The sequence below is a fragment of the Hyaena hyaena genome, unplaced genomic scaffold (genome assembly GCF_003009895.1).
Source record: "Hyaena hyaena isolate Hyena2069 unplaced genomic scaffold, ASM300989v1 scaffold_333, whole genome shotgun sequence".
NCBI lineage: Eukaryota > Metazoa > Chordata > Mammalia > Carnivora > Hyaenidae > Hyaena > Hyaena hyaena.
In genome coordinates, this window is record NW_024080963.1 from 780,797 (window position 1) to 804,097 (window position 23,301).

Genomic DNA, 23,301 nt, shown 5'->3' on the forward strand with positions numbered 1-23,301 from the left:
GTGAACTTAAGTGGATTTAGAACTGTCTTTGATTTTTACTCTCTCCTACACAGAGCTCTCTCTAATATGTTTCATTCTGTGGGACATAACAGGATTTGGGCATTACTAGGTTAAACACAGCTAACCATATTCTGCTGCAGGATTTCTAGTGGCCTTCAACATGGTCATGAATCTTTGAGAGAGATGCAGTACCAATCATCTCCTACACTTAACTTGGCTCAGAAGCCTCTTTGGTGAAACATCTTACAGGAACAGGTTCTACAGAACACACTCTAGAAAACACCGTATTAATGCAGCCACTGCATTGCCAAAATAAAAAGTGTGAATTAGCTTTAATCCTTTCAATGGCAGCAGTGTTGCAGGGGTATAGTCTCAACTTCTGGATGGCCGGGTACAGCCTAGATCCTTCTGACCTCCCCAGCCTTGGTCTCATTTCTTGGTACATCCTCCCACATTCATGCTCCTGTGAGGGAACAGCTGGTGGATCTGCTGAAACAGATCTGGCCCTTGCTTGAGCTATCTCCTAGCTCCCCATTGCGTACCCTCACCCCCAGCTTTTGCTTGGCTTACTTCCACCCAGTTTTTGGAGAAAGTTCTGGGGAAGCCTTCTTAGATCCCCACGTATGCACTCAAAGCCCCTTTTGTGTGTTCCCATACCTACCTCATATTAGTCCCATCACTCCATCTACTACTCTGAGTCTAGCTGTCCATTACTGAGGTTCATTTGTGCTCTACACTGCTATGCCGCATTGCCAGTGCCAGTGCCTAATACAGGTACTCGGCACACAGAAGGCCAAAACCATATTTGTGAAATTATTGATATGATAGCTCTTGCTAGACAGCTGAGGGCACACCCCACTGCTGCCAGTAATTCGGGACCATCAGGGTCCACTGTGTGGGCATGTACAAAGGTTTGCTTATCCATAGATGGGCAGCAGAGGGTTCCTACTCTACCTTGGTCACCAAGTATTCTTTTATGGTACAATGATGAAACAGTTCTACTGATCCATTAATAGGGAAGCATAAGTGGCACGTATACTGGAATTTGTATACAAAGATCTCTTTTATTTTTTGACACTGGGACACTGGGCCCTATTAGATGGACACGGGAAATCCCAGAAAAGGGAATCTGGTTCAATTCCTTAGAACTGCCAACTTTGGCTCAGAGCCAGAGCCTCGGAACAACCTGGAATAGGTACTTATTCATGATATGCTCTTCTTTTGGGCATCCAGAGAGATATCATCAACGTCTGGGGAGGTAGCCACATAATTTCTTTCTCATCATTGCTATAGCATCTCAAATTTCTTTGCTATTCTGGAGCAACAGCATTGAGGATGTGTCCATAGGTCCCATCTGGAAGCTTTGCTTCATAGCAGGCTTAAAGCAGAGATAAAGATGGTCATGCTATCAGAGTGCTTGGTAGGGAAAAGGGACTAAAATAGCTTCCCCAGAACTTGGACTTCTTTATGACTTTCAAGGAGTTCTTTAGGATGGTGACCAACAAAGCTGGCAACCTTATGGGAGCACATCACAAGAGCCTAGAAGTAGCCAGTATACAAGCTTCTGTCTCTTTTAAGGTCACTCGAGTAGAGTAACATCTCGAATTCAGGATGACTTGGCTATGTTACTCAAGACTTAAGTCTCATTCACTTCCTGCTTCTTTCTTCTAATCAGCCTGCACAATTAGGATGGGGTTTCTACCTCAAGTATGTCACGGTGGTGTACTACACAGGTCAATTTCCTCAGACTCTTCCCCCATTGCCCATTACACAACCTCACAGCCTTTCCTGTCCCTACATTTTGGTCTTGGAGCTTGTGGCTCACCATCTTGATGATCTTGATGAGATGAAAGATGGGTGCTACTGTGTGTGTGTGTGTGTGTGTGTGTGTGTGTGTGTGTGTGTGTGTACATACACCCACGAGGAGTCAATCTTTCTTTTTTGTAAGGTCCACTCATGCACTAAACTCAAACAGCAAACTCTGCTGTAGTTGTGCAAGAATAGCTCCATTTGTCGTTGGGGAATTCTGGGGTAAAGCCACAAAGTGTGCTCCTCCACCTGTTGGTCTCTCAAAGGGAAGATGCAAATTCTTGTGTATTTTTGGTTTCCCTTCATGATTGGAGAGGTAAACAGCTTGATAGGAATGTATGTTGCTGCTCTTGCCATCATTTTTTTTTTCAGAATTGATAAATTCTCAGTGAAAAATTAAATTCAGAGTCACAGGGAAAGCTAGAATTATAACTCAGGTTTCAAAACTGAAGACGCAGCACTCAAGACCCTCAACCTTGCTGCCTCTGTAAATCAAACTGCTGTCTTTTATGGGCCATGTAGGTGGTTGGGGTAGAAGGAATAAGAATTGAAGTATAGTGAAGAGAGAGTAGCGTGAATGCAGAGTCATAGCTTCCTCTCTGCAGTGAGGCCATGTGTTTCCTGAATTAATAGAGATATTATACAGTTAATATGTGAAAAAGACAAAGACCACTTTGTGATGTCGTTTTCTTATAATTTTCTCTATGCTTTTAGAACCTGAACTGACTTTTTGCTATCGAACTAAATCGGTTAACATTTTCTAACAGACTTGAAGGAGGGGCAGTTTTGATACAGAGAATTGTATATTTACTAAGTAGCCCTCTGAGCTTCAATGAAAGATATTCTCTCACATTGGTTTCGCTACTTAGAGGTAATATCACATTAATTAATATTTTGCTGCCCATTTTTACCATATAATCCAGTGGATGTTAAAGATATAGTTTACCATATAGGCCTGATTAATTGAAGAAAAATATAGCTTCTTATTGCTGACATTATGAGGTTAGAAATAGCATCCTATGCTAATCTGCAATGCCAAGAAATGAAGATGGTTTAAATCAGATCTCATGACTAATGCATGAGATCCAAAGTTCTTTTATTCCTGGCTATTTTAGAAAACTGGGGTGTATTTTTACCCTAAAAACTAATTCTGTAAGATTTATTGAGATAATACAAAATGCTTTATTATTAATAGCACACAATCAACATTTTGTAATACAGACGATCACAGAAATGCTGTTTCTCCATTTAAAATTTTTTAAAATTATGTATATGCAATTAGTTAAGTTCAGATTCAAGGATATTATATTTGATCCTTAGTGGGATTTTTTTTTTGATATCCAATATCTTGAAAGACAAAGGAAAGTTTACATTGCTTTTTGTGGTAGTTATTCCATTTTAATTATAGTTATTGTACATTCGTTCAAACAGAAATATATCTAGCAATAAGGTAAGCCTGTTATTTTTGCTTGTTTTTGTTTTGGTCATGACAAACTGTGAAATGCTGTGTTTTTCCTATAGTTCTAGTCCATGAAATCCGCAATCTTTCCACTTGATTTAGGAAGGACCCTTAATTACTGCTGTCATTAGCACCTAGTGTTCAAAACAGTCTGTTAAAATGTACTGTTAGTCTCACCTCCAAGTCCCTGCTTGCTTTATTTTAATTTTTTTCCAAGGGTAACTAAAACAATAATTGCCTTAATAACAACACTCATGTACAGCGAATTAAATAAAATTCCAAGTTTTTTGGTGCCTATTTTCTTTTTGTTCAGAATTCAGCATTTGTTAAGATTGGCTTAGAGTTTGAACAAGTGTCCATAAGCAGGGTTATTATAAGCAAGGACTTATTACCTGGGTTTTAAAAACGAGTCACTCATTTGCCTTTTTCTTTCCACATGGGTAGGAATGACAGACAACTGCTGTGACGCTTCAATGTTTCTGCCTGGTCATGCACCGATCTGCAATATAATGCATAAATGTATAACAACAACTTGGGCTTGCATGATACCTCGTTTGGAATAAGGAAATCCAGCCAGGCGCGTCCACGCGGCCATTTTCGCGCGCACGCGCACACACACGTGCGCGCGCGTGTACACACACACACACACACACACACACACACACACACACACACGTCAAAAGTTGATTCGTTCCCGAGATCCCCCAGAATCTTTTCTTCCTCTCTTTTCTGGCAGCTCGGCTTCCAGTCAGGATAGTAGTGAGGTTGGGGGCGTGGAGGGGCGGGGAGGGCGAGGCGAGGGAGGCGGGAGCCGGGTGCCGGTGCGTGCGGCGCCCGCTCCTGCCGGGTGAGAGTCCGGGCCGGGTTTTGCGCCGTGTCCCCCGGCTTGTCTCACGGCCTCCAGCCGCCGCCGCTGCCGTGTTTACTGAGCTCGCGCGTCCTGATATCACTCCGCTGGCATGGAGGAGGAGGAGGAGGTGGAGGAGCGAGAGGAGGAGGAGGAGGAGGCGGCGGCGGCGGCGGCGGCGAGCAGTTGATCATTGTGATGGTGGCAGGAGCAGCGGCGGCAGCGGCAGCCCAGCCGAGCGTTAGGGGCTGCTCTCCGCGCGGCGTTTTGCAAAGGACTTCACCGATCTACTTTTGCAGTCGCCTCGGACTGTCCATGTGTTTACTTCCCCCAGCCCGAGGATTCGATATCTAGGTTCCTGTGAAATGCAACTGAGCAGCCAAAGTACTTTGAGAACACGGGGCGGCATAAACACCAAAACTTTTTTGTGGAAGGAAAATGCAATAAGCAAGCTTGCCGTTTTCCGATGCGGTGTGGAGTGAGTGTGTGTCGCGCGTGTCCGCACTGGAGGCATATGCTTGTGTGTGTACATGGGGTGTATTTTTCGGTACGTAGGGAGAAAATGCTTGCCAACCACCGGAAATCTCCTGGAATTTATTAGAAAATAATGGATTATAAAAAGAAGGCAGGAGAGGAGCGGATCTCCCCTTGAGTTGCAACCCGATTTGCTGCTGGCTCAGTTTGTTGTGATTCTTTTTGTTGATAGGTGTCTGATGGTATTCTGATAACACCCCCACCTCTTTTTTCCCCTCGAGCTTTACAGTTTAAAAAAAGGAAACAAAAAAAAACCCTACCCCCAAATCTCTCCCCCTTTTTTTTCGCCCCGTCGAGATCGCTGTTTCCATCCATGTGCTTGCGTCTCCCCCGCGTTCCACTTAAACTATTTTAATTCCTGGACCCAAGGAGGAGGCTGATAGGGGGGTGGATTAAAAAAAAAAAAGTTCTTCCAAAATAGTGTGCCCGGGGAGCAGGATGGGGGATTTCGCGGCCCCCGCTGCTGCCGCGAATGGCAGTAGTATTTGCATCAACAGTAGCCTGAACAGCAGCCTCGGCGGGGCCGGGATCGGTGTGAATAATACTCCCAATAGTACTCCCGCTGCTCCGAGTAGCAATCACCCCGTTGCCGGCTGCGGCGGCGGCGGCTCCGGGGGCCCCGGCGGCGGTACAGCGGCTGTCCCCAAGCACAGCACCGTGGTGGAGCGGCTCCGCCAGCGCATCGAGGGCTGCCGGCGGCACCACGTCAACTGCGAGAACAGGTATCAGCAGGCTCAGGTGGAGCAGCTGGAGCTGGAGCGCCGGGACACCGTGAGCCTCTACCAGCGGACCCTGGAGCAGAGGGCCAAGAAATCCGGCGCCGGCACGGGCAAGCAGCAGCACCAGAGCAAACCCCAGCAAGATGCGGAGGCTGCCTCGGCGGAGCAGAGGAACCACACGCTGATCATGGTGAGGGCGCACTGGCAGCAGGCGTGGGGCGCGCGCGTGGGGGGGGGGCGTGGAGCTGCTTACATGGGGGGACCGGTATTTGATTTGCACGGTGGCGAGGTGGGCTGAAGCCGAAGGGTTAACCTCAACTTTTCTAAGGAAAAAGCTGCTGTCGTCGCTACCTGTTAATCTGTCAGGGTTGTCAGATTTGGGGAAGAGGGGGCGAGAGGGGAGAAGCCAGTCACGACCGAGAGGGGCGGAGGGAGCCTGGAGGAGCGTCGGAGTGAGGCACTGGAAAAGTTTCCCCCCCCCCTTTCTTAGATACCGATTTGAAAGAGAGTGAACCCGGAGTTGAAACCTCGCTCCTCCTCTTCACGACTCCCTACCCCACCCCTCGCCGAGCCGCTTCACCTCCCCAGACCAGCCCCCCTTCGCCCACCCCTCTCAGCTCAACCGCCGGGCGCCGGGAGAAATTGATGCAGTTGGCGCTTCTGGGCGGGCACCAGGCCCTCAACCCCTGGGGAGAGGAAGGGGAAGGGAGAGGCTCTCGCCTCCTCTCCCTAGCAAACCCCCTTTGGGCTGAGAAAGTCTGAGAGTTTTGTGAATGAACTTTGAAGTGGATGAGAAGCGAGCGAGGGTGGCTGCGCGCGCGCGTTGGCGGGCGCGCGCGCGGATGCGGGGAGCGGGTGCGCTCTCTCGCCGCTTCAGCCCGGAGGCTGGCCCGGCAGGTGGAGCGGCCGCGAGGGTCCGGCGGGAAGCGGCGGGGCGTGGGGATCAGGGGAGAACTACGCCCTCGGCCTGCGCCCAGGGTCCCGGCCACGCAACTCCACTGGGGATTCTTTCTCCTCCTCCTCTTAAACTTGCCGGCACGGAGCTCGCTAGCTTCACCCGCCGCATCGCTCCCTGCCAACTTTCCAGGCTAGTCTCACAAGCCCGGAGAAGTGGAAGGTAGCAGGGAGGTGAAAGAAGCTTAAATGGCTGGGTGGGTGGGTTCGAGGTAGAGGAGCAGCCAATGGCCTAACTTCTCGGGGAGGAAGGGGCAGTTCCCACCCCCTCACCCTGAGGGTAGAATCCTTTCTCTTATCATCTCTCTCCCGTTCTTTTGCTTTCCTTTCTGGGTGGGGGGGGGCCGGAAGCTCGGGATAGGTGTCTGCAGCCCCCTCCCCCACGGCGCCGCCAGGCTCCAGGCTGCGCGCGTGTGCGGGGTGCGCCGGGCTGTGGGAATCCAGGAGCGCGGGGCGGCCGCGTGCTGTCGCCGGCTTCCCTACCGACTGTCCCTCAGTCGGAGGCGCAGGGCCTGGCGCGGGCGGCCCCCTGCGTGTGCGGTTTATAAATCGCGCACATCCCGGGCCTGGGAGCCCTCGGCACCGGCGGTTGTGCGGGTGCCGCGGCGGTCCTTTCGCCTGGCACTCCGGCCGGCGCTCCTTGACAAAGAGCCGGCTAGGGGGAGGGGAAGAGGAGAGGCCTCGGCGCTCGCTCCCCACCCTCTCCACCTCCCCCCACCCCGCACGTGAAGAGGAACAATTTGTTTATCTTGGGCTTCAAGAATCCTTCCCTCCTCCCAGTTCTCCGAGGCCGCCCAGCCCCTCCTCCTCTCCACCCTCCTCGGCGTGATCCAGCCTAGTCCTGCCGGCAGCACCTTCCCTCCTCCCCCTCCTCTTCCACCTCCCACATCCCGCCTTCCCCCTCCCTCTCGGTGCGCGGTCGTGGGGGAGGGAGCGGGAGGCGCTTTGTCCGCCTAGCGGCCCAGCTCTGCCCTGGAGGCCGCCTGGTTGGGAGGGGCGTTGCGCCCCGCGGCCCTGCCCCCTCTGCCGCGCTCGCCCTACACTCCCCCTGCCCGCGATCCAGCCCCGAGCGCGAAGAAGAGGCGGACTCTGTTTTGAGGAAGAACGTCTGTCACCGAAGTCAGGGAGGGAGGTTCTGGCTTTACAAACAGGAAGCCGAAAGCCATTGACACACTGTAGTTTTTCTGATTGTACCGGGAGGCGGGGCTGGACCTGCATCTCGACTGGATCTCGTGTGCCCCTCTCGTACCTATTTCTCTTCCAGTCCGCGTGGTCTCCTCCTCCCCGCCCCCACCCCCGCGCACTTCCACAGATGGGGAGACTCACTTTGTGAACCCAAGACTGAAGTAGAATTTGAGAGGCCCTGAGAATTTCATCCGTGCCTGCTCCACGCCCTCTTTTCCTGTTTGTACACCCCACACGCGAGGATTGCGTAAAGATCGGCTTCTTTTTCGTGAGGCTCCAAAATCTCCGTTCCAGGGAATTTCTCCCGACCTTTCGGGACGGAGGATTGCTGTGGCGTTACCTCGCCCGCTGGACCACGCTGGAACAAAAGCCAGTGCCTTTCCCGGTGCCTGGTCGCTTTTGATTACGGACGAGCACAGTAGATAGAGTTAGCGGCCAGAAAGTTTTCGCGTTTCGGTTAGGTTCTCTGGAGGGTGCCCTATCCGCCTGCAGAGCGGGTGGAGGGAGGACTCTGGGTGCGCGCGCCTGGGTTATAACCCAAAACGCAGGTGGAAGCAAGTCCTGGATTCTGACGTTACCTGGAAGGAGGTAGAAAGCCCAGTCCAGAGCTTACTTTTGAAAATGCAAAGACAACCTTACTTAAGTGGAGCAGACCTGAACTATAACTAGCATAGTGAATCCCAGTTTAGCAAGTTAACAACAGTCTCGGAAAAATTATTGCCCGAAAAGTAGCATTTTTCTGGCATTTTGGGGACAATATTTAGCCCATTGATTGATGTAAACGCCAAGGCTGTGTAAGGAACAGGAGTATATTCTAGCTTCAACTGTATTTCATATATAGATCTCCCATTGATATCAGTGGGAAGTGTGTGTGATGAGAGTAATGAAAATAAGCAGCCTTAAGTCTTAGGCAAAGAGTTGCATGTAAATCCTATGTACCACAACTAGGAAAGAAAATAATGTCATCCTCTTCTGTAAGCTGTTTTTTTCTTTAAAAATAATTTTTAATTTAAAAATTCACATTAGCCCTTGAAGTGAAAGGGTGCTTTAACTTAGGCCATGTACGAGATAAAATCTTGAAAGCAGAGGTTGCAAGGACAATCTTGATCTTCATTTTCTTGATTGGCTACTTGATTATAGTTGGGCTCTGGTGGGCCACAGAGCAATTATATTTAGTTCTCCGATTGGGCTGTCTATCTGAAAAACCTTAAAAAAGAGCAAAAATCAACCGGAGCCAAGTAATAATAATGGCGATGATAAAAATACAGATGAATAGAATTCTTTTCTGTTTCATTGCTATTGTTTACCTTCTTAGGGCCAATATGTCCAAAGTACTAAATATCGATTAGTTCTCTTTCTGCTGGTTTGGGTTAAGAAGTCAGTTAATAAGTTCTTTACCTCTTTTGATTTGTTTCCTTATACATTTATAAGCATAGACATGAATTAAAAAAAAAAACAAGCAAACAAAAAGCAGGGTGGGTGGGGTGAAATAGAAATCATCCGTGGGTCCAGGCTGCTGGCAGAACCCTGGGTTCTGTGTGGATCCCTGATAGCCCTGTTAAGGGAGCAGAGAGTGGGGCCCCAGGGTGGCTCAGTAGGTTAAGCATCTGACTTAGGCTCAGGTGGTTCGAACCCCGTGTTGGGCTCTGTGCTGACAGCTAGCTCAGAGCCTGGAGCCTGCCTCAGATTCTGTATCTCCCTCTTTCTCTGACCTTCCCCTGCACACGCTGTCTCTCTCTCAGAAATAAGTAAAAACATTAAAAAGAGAGAGAGAGCAGGGAGCTCAAAAAGGCCTGGGTTTGAAGCTGCAGTACCCCAGGTGAAAGGTAGTTTCTGGGCATGGAGTCAAATGACCCTTTCCCCTCCCCATCAACACACTTGCACTTTTATATAGAAAGGATTTCCCCTCAAAGAGTTGTTGGTGAAACCTATTGATTTCACCTATTAAGGAGAGGCTCAGTTGAAAAGGTGTCTTTTCCCAAAATAGTTTTAATTACTTGTGCTAACAAGAAACATTGTTCATTCTCTGTACATGGAGTTGAAGGCCAGTTTAAAATTTTAAAGTAAATTCCCATTGACAGATTCATTTTCAAGTCAAAGATAGATTGACCTGACAAAGATGTAATACACCAAAAAGCATGAGAGTGCAGTCTTCAGAGTTTCAAAATGGTGGTAGCCTTACTTGGCTTGGATAAGCCCAGTACTTTCATGACCTTTTCAATCTATTAGCACCATTATAACGTTCACAGTGTGCATAATATATACACAGTTTACAGACTGTATAAATCTGCATGGCTCTTGCTCTGAAGAGTTTATCACATAAAATTCAATTGATAATAGACTTATTAACTACTGAGGATTGGAGAAAACTGTAGCATATCCAGAATGTCCTCATCCATTCGTGGAACAGATCCAGGACATGTGAACATATGAGTCCAGCCCTAAACCTTCTTATAAATGAATTTGGTTTCCCATTTCTTATCCTGTTGAAGGTAAATTACTGGCTCTGTATCCAGGTTTTTTGGCAGGCTTGTAATGTCAAACCATTTCTAAATCTTTCCTAGGAACCTTTTCATTGACTTACCTGTTCTACTGCTATCCTGGGTGATAGGAATGACAGTTGGCTTCTTAAAAAGCCTTCCAATAGCCCACACAGGGTGTGCCTTAAGTTTGTGAAAAACTTACTGGAATTTCATTTCTCCGTGCTTCACAAGTGTTGTCTTTTAATTCCAAGAAGCGTTTTGTTTTAAAGCTCCAATACATATTTAATTATGTTATTTATGTTCTTTGGTTGTGGTGTATTTTATTTAGCACTGGGCAGCCAAAGATCAGGAAAGTTGAAGCGCATTTAGTTAATCATTAATCATAATCTACCAAACGCTTTTGGAGCTGAGTTCCTTCCCAGGGAAAACTGGGTTTTCAAAGAGGTAGTATATTTGATACTTTCTATCCTGACTTACTAGAATTATAAGAGCAAATTTTAGAATCCTTTGTAGGTTTGTGCTATCTGATAGAAGGAAAATAAACAGTCCAGGTACCTGGTTTGCTGACATTTCTGTAAGAAGAAAGGGGAGAATTTTAAATATTAAAATAGGGTTATAAAGAGTTATTTTCTAAATATCTCCATGAGACCAATAGCCAACTGTTTTTAAAAAGGTTTCCTGGTCGAGCTCTTCCATTGGTTGAGATAAGAATTGCGGGGGAGGGAATCTTTCTCCCTGTTTCTCTGAGGCTACTACTATACAAGGAATCCAGTATCATAAACCACTTGGCACATCACAGAGTAATTCTTAGACATATTTGAAGTACTTATGTGTTATTTATTGTCATTCATGGAATTTTATTTGTGATTAGTGCTCTATGTTTGTTAATTAACAGTCCTGTACTGTGTTCTTGAGCTTAGGATGACTAAACTCTGTCATCTTTTCTACATTACTCATTATAGATAACTGTGAAATCCGTCAGACATCGAAATCTTATAAAGAGGAACATATTTAAAACTCTGCCCTACGATTTTTATAATATCTACCTTTTAGCTCTTCCAAATAGCTTTGCATTTTTTTTTTCACTCTATTATTCAGAGGCTGTTTATGTAGTTTTCAGACCCTGTAACTGCTCGCTTTGTTTTTCCTTCTCCTCCTGCTGCCAGCCTTTTGGTCTTTTCACTGACCTTTAGCACCTTTACCAAAGAGTGGGAAGAAGCAATAAGAAGAGAAATTGAACTTCTGTGTTTCCTACTCCTAACTAATGAAACTGTTGGGGAAGATGCCAATTGTTTTTGGATCAATTATGGATTTGATTTTGTAATACCATTTACTCTACACAAATAATGGAGAAGAGGCTGAATTTAAAAATTTTCAATTCATTTGTTTACCAGTATTGTTCCACAGTCCATAGTGCTTCATAGAAGTTAAAATGCTAAATCAACCTCTTACCTCCCAGACTGGGCATATGTTTTGTAGGTTTTTCAGTATTCTAGCTAGATTTAAGGGGAGACCTGGTTTGCTTGTATTTTAATCAGCATCAGGCTTGTTAGCGGTGACTTCTCAACAGCTTCAGTTTGAGTTATATGCCCTTCTCATGACGCTTTATGTAAAATAGTATGCTTTACTTTTCTGTTGTTTCAAACTGATTTGACACTGGTTTCTGGTTTTTTTGTTTTTTGTTTTTAACAAAGCTGATGTACAGATAAGTGCTCCAAAGTTCTAGGATCCCCCAAATTAAATTTGTATTTAAAAATACAGCATGCGGATAACCTGGGTGGCTCCGTCGGTTAAGCTGCCAACTTCTGCTCAGGTCTTGATCTCGCGGTCCATGAGTTCGAGCCTGCCTCGGGGTCTGTACTGACAGCTTTAGATTCTGTGTCTCGGCTCTTTCTGCCCCTCCCCCGCTCAAGCTCTGTCTCTCTCTGTCTCAAAAATAAGTAAACGTTAAGAAAAATAAAAAATACAGCATGCTTTTTCAGACAGACTCATTCCAAAAATTTATTATTTGTGTGTGTGGAAAACCAGCTATCGCTGAGGACTGGTTAATTCTCCTAACTTAAAAAAAAGAAAAGACCAAAAAACTCCTGTGCTTACACATAAGAAAACTTAAAGAACTAAAGAAATAAGGTTGGCTAAAATTACTCGGGCGATGGAGTTGAGAGCCTGCTGTATAATAAATACTTAAAGATCATAGAATTTCTTTTAATGGATCAGAGAAGGAGCACACCTTTTTTTCCTCCCTTAAGTCTACCTGGCTGTTCCATCTGTTAAACAGTTGAGGAGCTTTTGAGTTGTGGGTAAGCAACTCCATTTGGGGAAGGAGCACACCATTCCCTCAGGGCCACATACACATGTGCATAGAGAAAGGAAATTACTACTAGGGCTCAGGTTTTTCAAGGCAAGCTGTGCACACTATTCTTGAGGGAATTTCATAAAAATCTCAAAAGACTTGCAGTACTTCCTCTGACAAAAAGTGATTCCTTAGGAATAATTTAGACACTTCTGTATAATTATATTGCACCTCCCATTGGCTGGAGTGACCTTTAAGCTCTAGTAGAGTCTTTTAAAATATGAGTAACTAACATTCGTCCTCCTCAGCAATGACTTAACCACTGTAGAAAACTGAAGTGAAATATTTAATTTTTTGACTAACAACTTCCAGAACTTCCTTTCTAGTTCCTTAAATCTCCATCCTGTTGCACAGAACCTGGTTGTGTCGTGTCGTGTCGTGTTGTGGACCCTCCAGCCTTCAAATATATAAGCGTTGACTTGTGCATGTGAAGACGTTATGAGGACCCATTACTGTATATCTCTTCTCCCCTCTCTGGATATCTTTTGACACCTCCAGAAAACTCATGTCTGGACAGAGGCTTCTTCCCCTTCAAAGGAAAAGGCTAAAGTGCTCAGGGTCTGTATGTGCGGATGCGACCTGGGTCATAACTGTGACTCGAAGGATTGCAAGGCTCTAAAAGACAAGCTCTGCCAGTGCCCTTATTCTCACAGTGGTTGGTTATTTTTCTTTCTTTGATTGTTTGTTAGGTGCTGAAAGCGGCTCAGTGATTGAGAGTGAATGTAAAGGGACTGGTACCCAGGAAAGGGCTTTAAGGAAAAGTGTTAAGGTAGGAGAGGCAAAAAGCGACGAAGATTTTGGAGGCATCTCCTGGAATGGATGGCAAGGGGAAGAAATAAGAGAGATGATTGTTTTTGCTCATTTGTGGTAAATGGACAGTATCCTGGTGGCTTGGGAGCTCACAGAGGTCGAGTATGCTTTTACTAGTCTATTCTGAATCTTTAGACTTTAGGAAAACTCAAATACGTATGTTTTCAAGAGCTAATGGCAATCTGGTTTGCATATGAGAAAAATCACGTTCCTAAAATATTTTTGCGCTTTCTTAAATTATTACTACTGCCCCTGGAATGGATTTACTACTATAGAATTCCTTTAAATCAGTGATTTTCACTTGGTGGAGATTTTGCTCCCTTCCGCTCTTCAGGAACATTTGGCAATGTTGGGTGACATTTTTGGTTGTCCCAACTGGAGCAGATGCTAGTGCTGTCCAGTGGGTTGAAGCCAGGGATGAAGCTAAATACCCTACAGTGTGTCCACAGCACCTGGTCCAAAATATCAGCGTTGCTGTTGTGGAGAAGCCCCGATTTGAATAAGGAGCTCCCCTAGGATGTTGGAAGTACACAGGGTGGCTTGACCCACAGCTTTTCAAAAATTTGCACTCTTATTACTTAAGGAGTGGAGAAAGGAGGAGGTAAGGCAGAAGGTCCCTTGAAGGAATTAAAGGACCACTGTGCTACCTGTCAGCTCCGACCATGTGATCTTCTAACTTCATGACTTTTCACTTCATGACTGTCTGCTCTGTCTCCTTGCCTGTCAGAAAGTGAACGGTAGTCGTTTGTTTCTACCTCATGGAGTGATTGTTAGGCCCCAATGAATTAATATGTATGTAAGAGTCCCAGAGACTTTACAGCACAAAGGCTAGGCCTATTTTTATGAATTCCTTGCCTGTCTCTCAATTGTTTGCCCACTGCCCAAGCGAGACCTAAAGTTGAGTGGTTGGAGGTTTGTTTCACTCATGCGTAAGCCACCATCGAATGGTTAGGAACTGGGCAACCACTTGCTGCATATTGTGCACTATTTCTAGGTGCTAGGGGTACCCTGGCGAAAGGGGCATCCTTGCTCTGGGAGAGCATCGTTTCATGGTGCAGCTTAGCTGTGTGAAACGATCTTGTGGTTTTATGAGATCATGTTGATGGAGGTAGTTAATAAACTAACATTTAGGAAAATCCCGGGGTGCTAAATGCTTTGTGTCTTCTTGCCAGCTTTCTGTAGCTATGACTTTCTTGTGTTGTTTTCTATAATGACATTTGTTTCATTATTTTTCAAATAAAAACACTTTGTGCGGGGAGAGGATTAGTTGGCATGGTGGAGAAAAAGATTAAGGTTGTTAAAAATGAGGCAGATGATCGGCTTTCTTTTTTTTGACGAGGTGACACTTGTAGCACCGTGATCACGGCTTGACATCAGGCTTTTAGAGGAAATTAGGTAAAGAGGAGAACGCTTAGAAAGAAGCGGGCAGGAAGGTGTAAGGACTTGAAACCGTGTCATATGAAGAGCAGTTGGAAGTCCTGGAGGTGTTTGGTCTGATTTAGAGGGTATGATTGCTTTCTTAAAATATTTGAAGCGTCGTCAAGTGAAGAAAGGACGAGATGTGCTCTTTATGGCCTCAAGGGGATAAAGTTAAGATCCGTGGTTGGCGGTTATTAGGAGCCAGATTTGGTTTCATATTAAAAAAAACACCCCAATTATGTGAAAATTAAAACTGTTCCAAGATGAAATGGGCTGTCTTGAGTGAAAATGTTCCAGCAAAAGTTGTTCATTTGACTAAGTATTGGAGGGGGAGGGTGTGACATCTTTTTTAAATGATAAAACTTTTTAAAATATGCAAATGAAATACCAGTTAGTGAGGACAGGGATTTTATCTCTTTATTCATTTTCATATTCTCATGACCAGAAGATGACCTACTTGTACATAGGAGCATAGGAGGGACTTAAAATACTTGTTGGATCAATTGCTAAATGAAAGTAGATTAAAAAGTGACTTAATTCCTCTCCTCAGTGTTTCTCTCTGCTCAGAAGTTACCATGGTTTATAATATCTCTCTCCAGACCTTCTTTTGTTCACTTACATATATCCTATATATTGTACACCATCATGTGTTAGCTTTTTTTCTACATAAATGGTATCATACATATGGTTCTGAGATTCACTTTTTCCACATAATATATTTTGGATGTCTGTCCCACGTCATTACACATAGATTCTCATGTCATTCTTTTTGACTCTTATATAACATTCCATAATATAAATGTTCCAAACTTTATTAAACGATCCCCTATTGATAGACACTCTTGTAGTTTCTAATTTTCTGCCAATTAAACGTTACTGCTATGAACATCCTTATTCATATATTCCTTATACATATGTGAGCATTTCTGTAGCACAGATTTGGATTTCTTTCTATATATGTAATATGTATAAACAGAAAAGGTTGACCAAAAAAATCTCTCAATCTAATATGGATTAATATAGTACCTGAATCTTATTATAACCCATTTTAGAGCAAATGATAATTGTGTGTCCTTAAAAATATAGCTTCAAAAAAAAGTGTCAACTCTAGTAACTGGTGTTGGTCTTTTCCGTCTAGGGTGAACACTTTTAGTTTTTAAAGGTTGTGTATCTGGCAAGACATCTTATAGGAATGACTTGCATTCTTTTCATCTGGTCCTGAAAAGGAAGTTAGTGGGACTGGAGTTAACCAGTACCTGTTCATGCTGGGAAAGTAGGAAATTCAGTTTCTTGAACAAGTTTGTCGTTCTCTACCTTTCCTGGGCTTTGCGTTTCAGAAGCCTGTGTGGCTTTATTTGTAAAAGGTATTTCGGCTGATGATATAGTACCTAGGGTGGCGGTGGGTGCAGGTTTGAGTGGTCGTATACATCTCAGGTCTGTGAGTTGCCACTTCCTACAGGTTAAATTACCCTGACTAATTCAGTCATCTGTGTAACATGGTAATAACAACCCGCTGACCTGGCCAACTGTAGAAAATGCATCAAAATGGACTTGCCTCAACAGTCACCTTATAGCGTTTGTTTAGACACTGAGAAGTCCTATCAGTTTTCATTATATATGTGTGCTGAAACGGTCTGAAGACTGCCCTTCGTTGGAGTTCTTGGTCATTTTGATTCACCTCTGACATAACAGTCGCCCTACACGGAGATGCTAATACTCATAGTCCGAGTTTTTACATAGCCTGGAGCACTTTGGCCCCAGGATCCATGCTCTTGGCTACAATGTTATTCTGCCTTTCCCTGCCAGAAGCGTTCATTCTTGGAAAGATTGTGTGAGCAGCTGGATTTTTGAAATAACTGTGTTCTGCCAAGGAACAGTCCTCACCTGCTTGACTTTCCTTGAGATTGTAAGATCAGCTTGAACAGGAGCCAAAATTAAGATACATGGTCTCCTATGGTGCTGGTCTTTGCCTAGTCCTGCTGTTTGATAATGAGGATCCCCTTCTGTCCCCTTAGCCTCGTATACCTCTGGCCTGTGTGTCCTTCCTTTCACCATCTTTTTTATCACCACTTTATGCTCCACCTTTGTCACAGTGGCAGTAGGACCTGGAGGCTTGTATTAGATGTTGGTGGCAATTATTTGAACCTCAGAAGTCAATCAGGGGTAGGAATGTAAGTGATTGGGGGCCTAAACTTTATAGGTCATTCTTTGCCAAGTGATTCTGATAAACTAGGCCTTCTGTTTCAAGTTATGATGTACATGGTGATTAGCAGCAGCCCGTTTCTGCCATTTAGCTGAGCCACGTAGCATCTTAGGGAAGAAAGCCCCACAAAACCTGTGGCCTGCTAAATTAATACAGCCATGTGCCCAGTGCAGACTTTAGGGAAGGGGGTCTTCAGTCTAAAGATAGCTAGATAGCTTCTGTTTCAACATCTTAAATCCTAAGAGTTGGTTCTGTATGTAAAAGAAGAATCCTGCTCCTGATCTTCTAACCAGGCCATCGGATGTGATAAACTTCAGAGTTCCTTAATGTTGCTGCTCTGGTCATACCTTTTCATACTGTCTCAACCTTTGACTTTTCCTGCTGACAGCCTCGTTTTTGCTAGTCTCCTGTCCCTCTGAGGAATGTCATCTTACTTTTTTTGTGTGTTTGCTTCTGACTATTCCTGGGTCTGTTTCTTTTCTTTTTCGCACTGGAGTGTTTTCTTTCAGGGAAGACTTTCACCTATGCACAAGGTGAATGACTACCTGGCATTTTGCACAAAGTGTAACATTTACCTCTATATTGATTGTAAACAGGTAAATGTTTGTGTTTTCAGTATTAGTTATTTCATAGCTATCTGATGATATAATTAGATAAAAACTGTTTTCCAAAGGCTACTGAGATCACAGCTTTGTTGTCAGAAACTTCTAATTTCTAATTCCTTTGGAAAGCATTTTCTTATTTCCTGTTGAAAGAATCCAGAGATGATTTGTAATAGGAAATAAATGACTATAGTCAAGTCTTACCTAATTGTAGAGTTTTTAAAAGTATACCTTGCAAAATATGTTTCAGACATGTTGAGTTTTGTTTGTTTTAAAGAGAGTTCAATAACTGGGAAGTTCAATAAATTCATAAATAGGAGTGTCAGGGGTCAACATTAACGTTAATGCAAAGAAATTTGACATGTCAGAGTGCAATAACATTTTCTGGATGCTAAGTAAAGGAAAAGAGGTAAAACTCTTATAATCATTTATTCTTGGGTTTTACCTTCAGAATGTCTAAGTAATAATAATGCCATGGGGCGCCTGGGTGGCTTAGTCGGTTAAGCGTCTGACTTTTGCTTAGGTCATGATCTCGCGGTTCGTGGGTTCGAGCCCCGCGTTGGGCTCTGTGCTGACTGCCAGCTCAGAGCCTGGAGCCTGTTTCAGAGTCTGTGACTCCCTCTCTCTCTGACCCTCCTCTGCTCACACTGTCTCTCTCTCTCTCTCTCCTAGAAATAAATAAAACATTAAAAAAAAAATTTGAAAAAAAAAATAATGCCAGAGTTTCCAGCGGGGGTAAAACATACATTCCCTTTGCCTGTTTCCAACTTCTGTTCCGAGCTCCTATTGTCCCAGTTCTAATCCACTGTGGTATTTCAGTCCATCCTTTCCCCCTGCTTCCATCCTGGAGAAGAGTGTGCGGCTGTAGCAGTGGATCGCTTTGCAAAGCATGCAGGTGGTGTTTATCTTTAATCACTTAAGGTATTTCCTCACAGTAGAGTGTGCAGATCGGCACCTCGAGAATTGCAGCATTCCCTCGCCACTCACATCTTGCCTTGGCCCTTAACCGGGAGGCTCTATGATGTTTGGTAAACAGAGGTGGTTTATATAAAGAAGCAACTTTCGCAGTTTAGAAGTTGTGGCTAAATGGTTGAAAGCCTATTTTGCAGCGTAACTAGGAATTCCTAAATGGTTTGCAGCTGCTATTGGATTTTTTAAAACCACGTTCATTTTCTTCAGTGAAGTATGGAAACAATGATTTTAGATTTGGATTTCATGTTGCTTATTTCTCAGAACCTATTCAAGGACCATGTGAAGAAACTTGTTTGTCGTAACAAGTAGCCATGCTAGAAAAATCTATTTGGCGGGTTGTATGTGTTGGAGTGGAATATGCCTAGAGCCCACAATGAACTAAGAATATATAATAGTAATGTTGAGGGTGATACAGTATGATAAACTGATACTTCAGAGGATGGGGCTTTCTGGCCCTTAGACCATTGACATTCAAATTGGCAGTTTCTTTTTTAGTGTTTGATCCTGTTCTTAGGTGGAAAGGATTGATATGAGTCCTTCAGGAGCCTTTTATTAACTCTTAAGTTTGTGGCCTCAGATTGAAATTGGAACACTCACAAACAGTTTCAAGTAAGGGCACTTAATGATAGCGTGTGCTTGTGAGAATCCTGTCTTGTGTCTTTGTTCCTTTACTGAGGCACGGGTTGTCTGTGTTACTGGTTTGGTAGGCTTCATGTTTATCTGTGGTCTGGAACGTCAAAGGATTGCAAACCTGAGAATTTCCCTTCCTTCTTTATCCTAAAGTGATGGTGTAGGAGTTTCTGGTATTGGCTCACGGGGTGGGGACAACCGTATATGGGAGAGGAAAGGGGGCTTGGGGGTTCAGCTGGCTTTGGTATTTCCATCCATCCATTGTTTGTTTTTTTTAAGTTTATTTTGAGAGAGAAAGAGAGTGCGTGTGTGTGCGCGCACACACACACACACACGCATGTGCACGAGCAGGGGAGGGGCCGAGAGAGGGAGAGAGAGAATCTAAGCGCGCTCCACACTGTCAGCACAGAACCTGAAGCAGGGCTTGAACCCAGGAACCGTAAGATCAGGACCTGAGCTGAAATCGAGAGTCAGACTTAAACTTCACCAGCGGAGCCACCCAGCTGCCCCACCACCCACTTTTTCTATTGCCCTTCTCCTTATTTTCCTAACAAAGAGTGGATACTTTTACGTTTGTCTTTTTCCTTCACGCTATAATGCACACTTCACTTGTTTTCTTCAACTTTTCGTAATATATGTGGTTATGATACACTGAAGAGCCATAAATTTGAAGAGAGAGATAATTAGCTTTGACAGACTTACAAAAATGAGACTGTAAGAGGAAGAAGCAAGAAGGTTACTTCAGAAGAGGATTCTGTTACTGGGTTTAAGGGAAATTATCCAGATGAGAAATTCTGCAGTGTTAAAATTCCCAACCATTTGAGTGGTACAGGTTATAGGAAGGAGTGGATTATTTTGTGAGTTTTTAGATTTTAAATATTTTTCAGTTTAAACAAATCTTCCCCCCCTTTGATTCTCAAGATAGAATTTTTAAATGGAGAAATTCAAGATACCGAGTAATAAAATGGGAGAAAGAAACAGCAACTCAGGCACTGGTGTTAAAATTTCATGTGATTCGCGTGCCCTTTACCTTTGCTCTCTCTGGGCGTGAGAGTGGATTGTTTTTGAGGAACCTTTGTTTAATAGCGATCTTACCTTAAAGAATAGTTTTCCTTTCACTTTGGTGGCTCATGCATTCAGGGAAGCCTTCCAGAAACATGGCTCATTTAGCATTAACTTGACTTAGTCCATCCTGCCCTCCCAATTTGGGGATCCTTTGTAAAGGGGACAATTAAAGTGTCTCAGTGTCTATAAGGACAAGATTAACCTTGGGTTGGCTTAACTTATTTCTACTATTATACATTATTTTCTATTTTCTGGATTAAAAAGAAGACTTGAAGACAGAATGTGAGAGATTAGCGATTTCAGAAAGGGAGGAGGATAAAATTCATGTCATCTGAGGTAAGCAAGTCTTCAATATCACCATTATATCTGTGGTACTTCTTCCCTGGGCCAGATTATGCCCTCATGCATAGTGGAGGCCATAATGATATAGGAGGTAAAAGGATCTATCTCAAATGTTCTTAGATATACTGGCTTTTTTTTTTTTTAAGTTTATTTATTTTGAGAGAGAGAACACAAGTAGCGAAGGGGCAGAGAGAGAGAGGGAGAGAGAGAGAATCCCAAGCAGCCTCTGTACCTCCAGCACAGAACCCGATGAGGGGCTCTGACTCATGAACCGCAAGATCATGACCTGAGCCAAAGTCAAGAGCCAGACGCCTAAGCGACCTAGCCACCCAGGCGTCCCTTAGGTATTCTGGCTTAATGCTCATGAGAGAGGGAAGAGGCTTTTTAGGGGAAGTCCCCTGATGAAAAAAAGGTTTAGACAGTTCATTGTCAAGTCTGTGGTATGAGTTAGGTTTGATTACTGTCACCTCTAAGCAGCAGGGTCTCTAAACATTGAGGAGGGCCTTGCCTGAAGGAGGGCTTCTAGGGATAGAATGGGGGGAGCTGAAAGGTTTGGATTTCCCTGTACACCCAACCCAGTGTCCTTGGGAATCGGATTGAGCAGCTCCTTTAAAATGTCCAGCTTTTCTGCTCTTCACACTCAGGAGCAGCTCCTGCTTCCCCCACCCCCTCCATCCTATGTCTTTTGTTCCATGAATAAATATTATGTGCTTTGGTGCTCATTACTCTTTGATATGAAAAAAGGCAATTCATTAGGTTGAAGGAGGAGGGGAGGGAGACACCATTTTTCACCCGGTGCATCAAGCGCGGTTACACTGATTTGAATTCCCAGAAAAGTAATAAAACAGTAAAAATAATGATAAAACAGCTCAGGGGCTGACAGCTGTGCGGCACCCGGGAATACTGAAGACAGGCCCCAGTGTTGCAGCAGGACAATATTGTGGCGCATATGGTGCCATTGCAAGCCAGTTGTTGAACTCGGTGGCCGCCTTTTGTTCGGGGGACTCTCCCAGCATTGGGTCTGTGGTAGCTCTTCAGAAACTTCTAGTCTCATTGGCAGGAGGGCTCTTGGCACCATGCCAGGCTTGCTGTACGGTGGCTGACTCAGGCCATGCGGAAAAGCTCCTGCTTGGAGAGCATTCACGCCTCCTTACTTTGGTCACTAATCAAATCATTTGTTCAGCGAGTATAAATTGGGATTTTTTTCCATAGCAGCCCAGTGGCTACATTACAAAAGGAACATTTTCTACAGGAATGCCAATTACTTATTAGGTGCGTTAATTCACTAGTCCTCGATTCTTTGTGTGAGGGTGAAAATTGTTGTGTTTTGTTTTAGTGCTTTTCGGATGCACTTTGCACATTACCTCGTCGTTCTTCAGCCTAGCCTAGCTAAAGCCAGAAAGTGTGCGAGGGCCAGTGTTACTGCTAGAAAGGAGAGAGAGTACCCGTCTATCTAGTTTTTACAAGACAGTGCTAAAATAGGCCCTTTGCTTAGCATGGGTCTATTTTTTAAATGTGTGAAGCTGGCATGTGTGTGTGCATAAAAAGACTAATTAACTCCACTTTCCTCTGGTGGGGTCTCCTTGGCTGCCCTGATAATGTGCTCCACGTTGGCCAGAGTGGCGCCATCATCCTGAGTCCTTTGTGACTTCAACCTCTATGTAGTCACGGTCATCCATTCTGGTTCCTTTGCTCTTGACTCTGAGGTATGAGGAAAGATCCAGAAGGGCTTCACAGTCCTGGGAGAGTGGTTCCTGCAAACATACCAGAAGGCGAGTCTCAGAGAGAATCACACTCCATGAGGAAGGGCTGTAGCCTGTGCTATTGTGCTCCGTGCATGAGAATATTTTTATTTCAGGAGCTAAAAGGAGGAAACCGATGGTGTTGATACTCTGATTGAAGAGCACCAAATGCCACTATATTCTTGGTCTCTATGGGACCTTTTTTTTTTTTTTTTTTTTTTTTGCAGGACACACTTAGGTAGTGTTCTGGTGTTGGGTTGAGTGAATTTCTTTTTCTCATGAACAAATGTCATTACAAGGCCAAATCTACTGGAAACATATACATATGTATGTAGATGTATATTTATTTCTGTGGTGTTCTACTAATCACTAATCAGAGATTGTATTTTAACACTGGGGCTCTGCTGCTGGGGGGACTGATAATTTTTCAGGCCTTAGTTTTGCATTTTTGATCACTGGCCTTGAAAAACATGTTTTTTTAAGTAGAGGAAAATAGATCTTTCACAAATCCCCTGTAAGTGGAGATGTGCTAGCGGTAGCATCCAGAGGTTGGGAGGGTTTCTGCCCATGCCCTGGATGTGATTCAGAGCATCCAGAGGCATGAGTAGGCGCCTGTTTTCTGTTTTACTCTCTGCAGCAACTTCACAGTGTGACCATCCTTTCAGCCTTCCTTTGACAGTGTGTTTATGCAAACCAGTTGGGGGAGAAGTAGTTCCGATTTTACTTTCCCGAGTTTCCTGAGTTAGAGGAGTAGTAATTACCTTCTCTCCCTTCAAGAAATGGAAGCAAAAGGACAATGACTGAAAAAGATCTACGTTTGACGCTTCTATATGCTTGCCCTGAGCACTAGGGACCAGCTACACTAACTCCTGGAGGCTTTACTACACCTGTCACAACCTGCCCTGAGGGAAAGCAGGTACAGAGGGCAGAAGGAATGGTTGAGAACAGGAAGGAGAGCTAGGAGAGAGCTGGATAAAGGGGAAAGGAGAGAGGGAGAAATAAAACATTTCTGGGTGTCGAGAGTAGATGAATGTTCGCATAGGTGAAGTATCCCGTTTCTGTTAAGTGACATGTAAATATCTTTATAGCTATTTTACTTTTGCACAGTAATATTAGATGTTCTAATTATACAGCACATTTATGGGATGAGTGGAGCTACAGTGAGACCCAGGT

The 23,301-nt window shown here is 44.4% G+C and overlaps 1 protein-coding gene and 1 long non-coding RNA gene across 3 annotated transcripts in view; one reads left to right on the forward strand and one right to left on the reverse strand.

Moving 5' to 3' along the window:
• Positions 1-1,123: 1,123 nt before the first annotated feature.
• On the reverse strand, positions 1,124-4,221 carry LOC120243137. Its single transcript, XR_005531229.1, has 3 exons — positions 3,944-4,221; positions 3,661-3,767; positions 1,124-1,378 (listed from the first exon to the last, which is right to left on the reverse strand). It is a non-coding gene; the product is annotated as an uncharacterized LOC120243137 (long non-coding RNA).
• An 85-nt stretch (positions 4,222-4,306) lies between these two features.
• MAML3 (mastermind like transcriptional coactivator 3) overlaps positions 4,307-23,301 on the forward strand; it is a 417,109-nt gene continuing 398,114 nt past the window's right edge. For both annotated transcript variants that reach the window (XM_039249147.1, XM_039249148.1), the window contains exon 1: positions 4,307-5,558. In XM_039249147.1, coding sequence (XP_039105078.1) covers positions 5,088-5,558 — 471 coding nt within the window. In that variant the 5' untranslated portion in view covers positions 4,307-5,087. The remainder of the gene's footprint in view (positions 5,559-23,301) is intronic.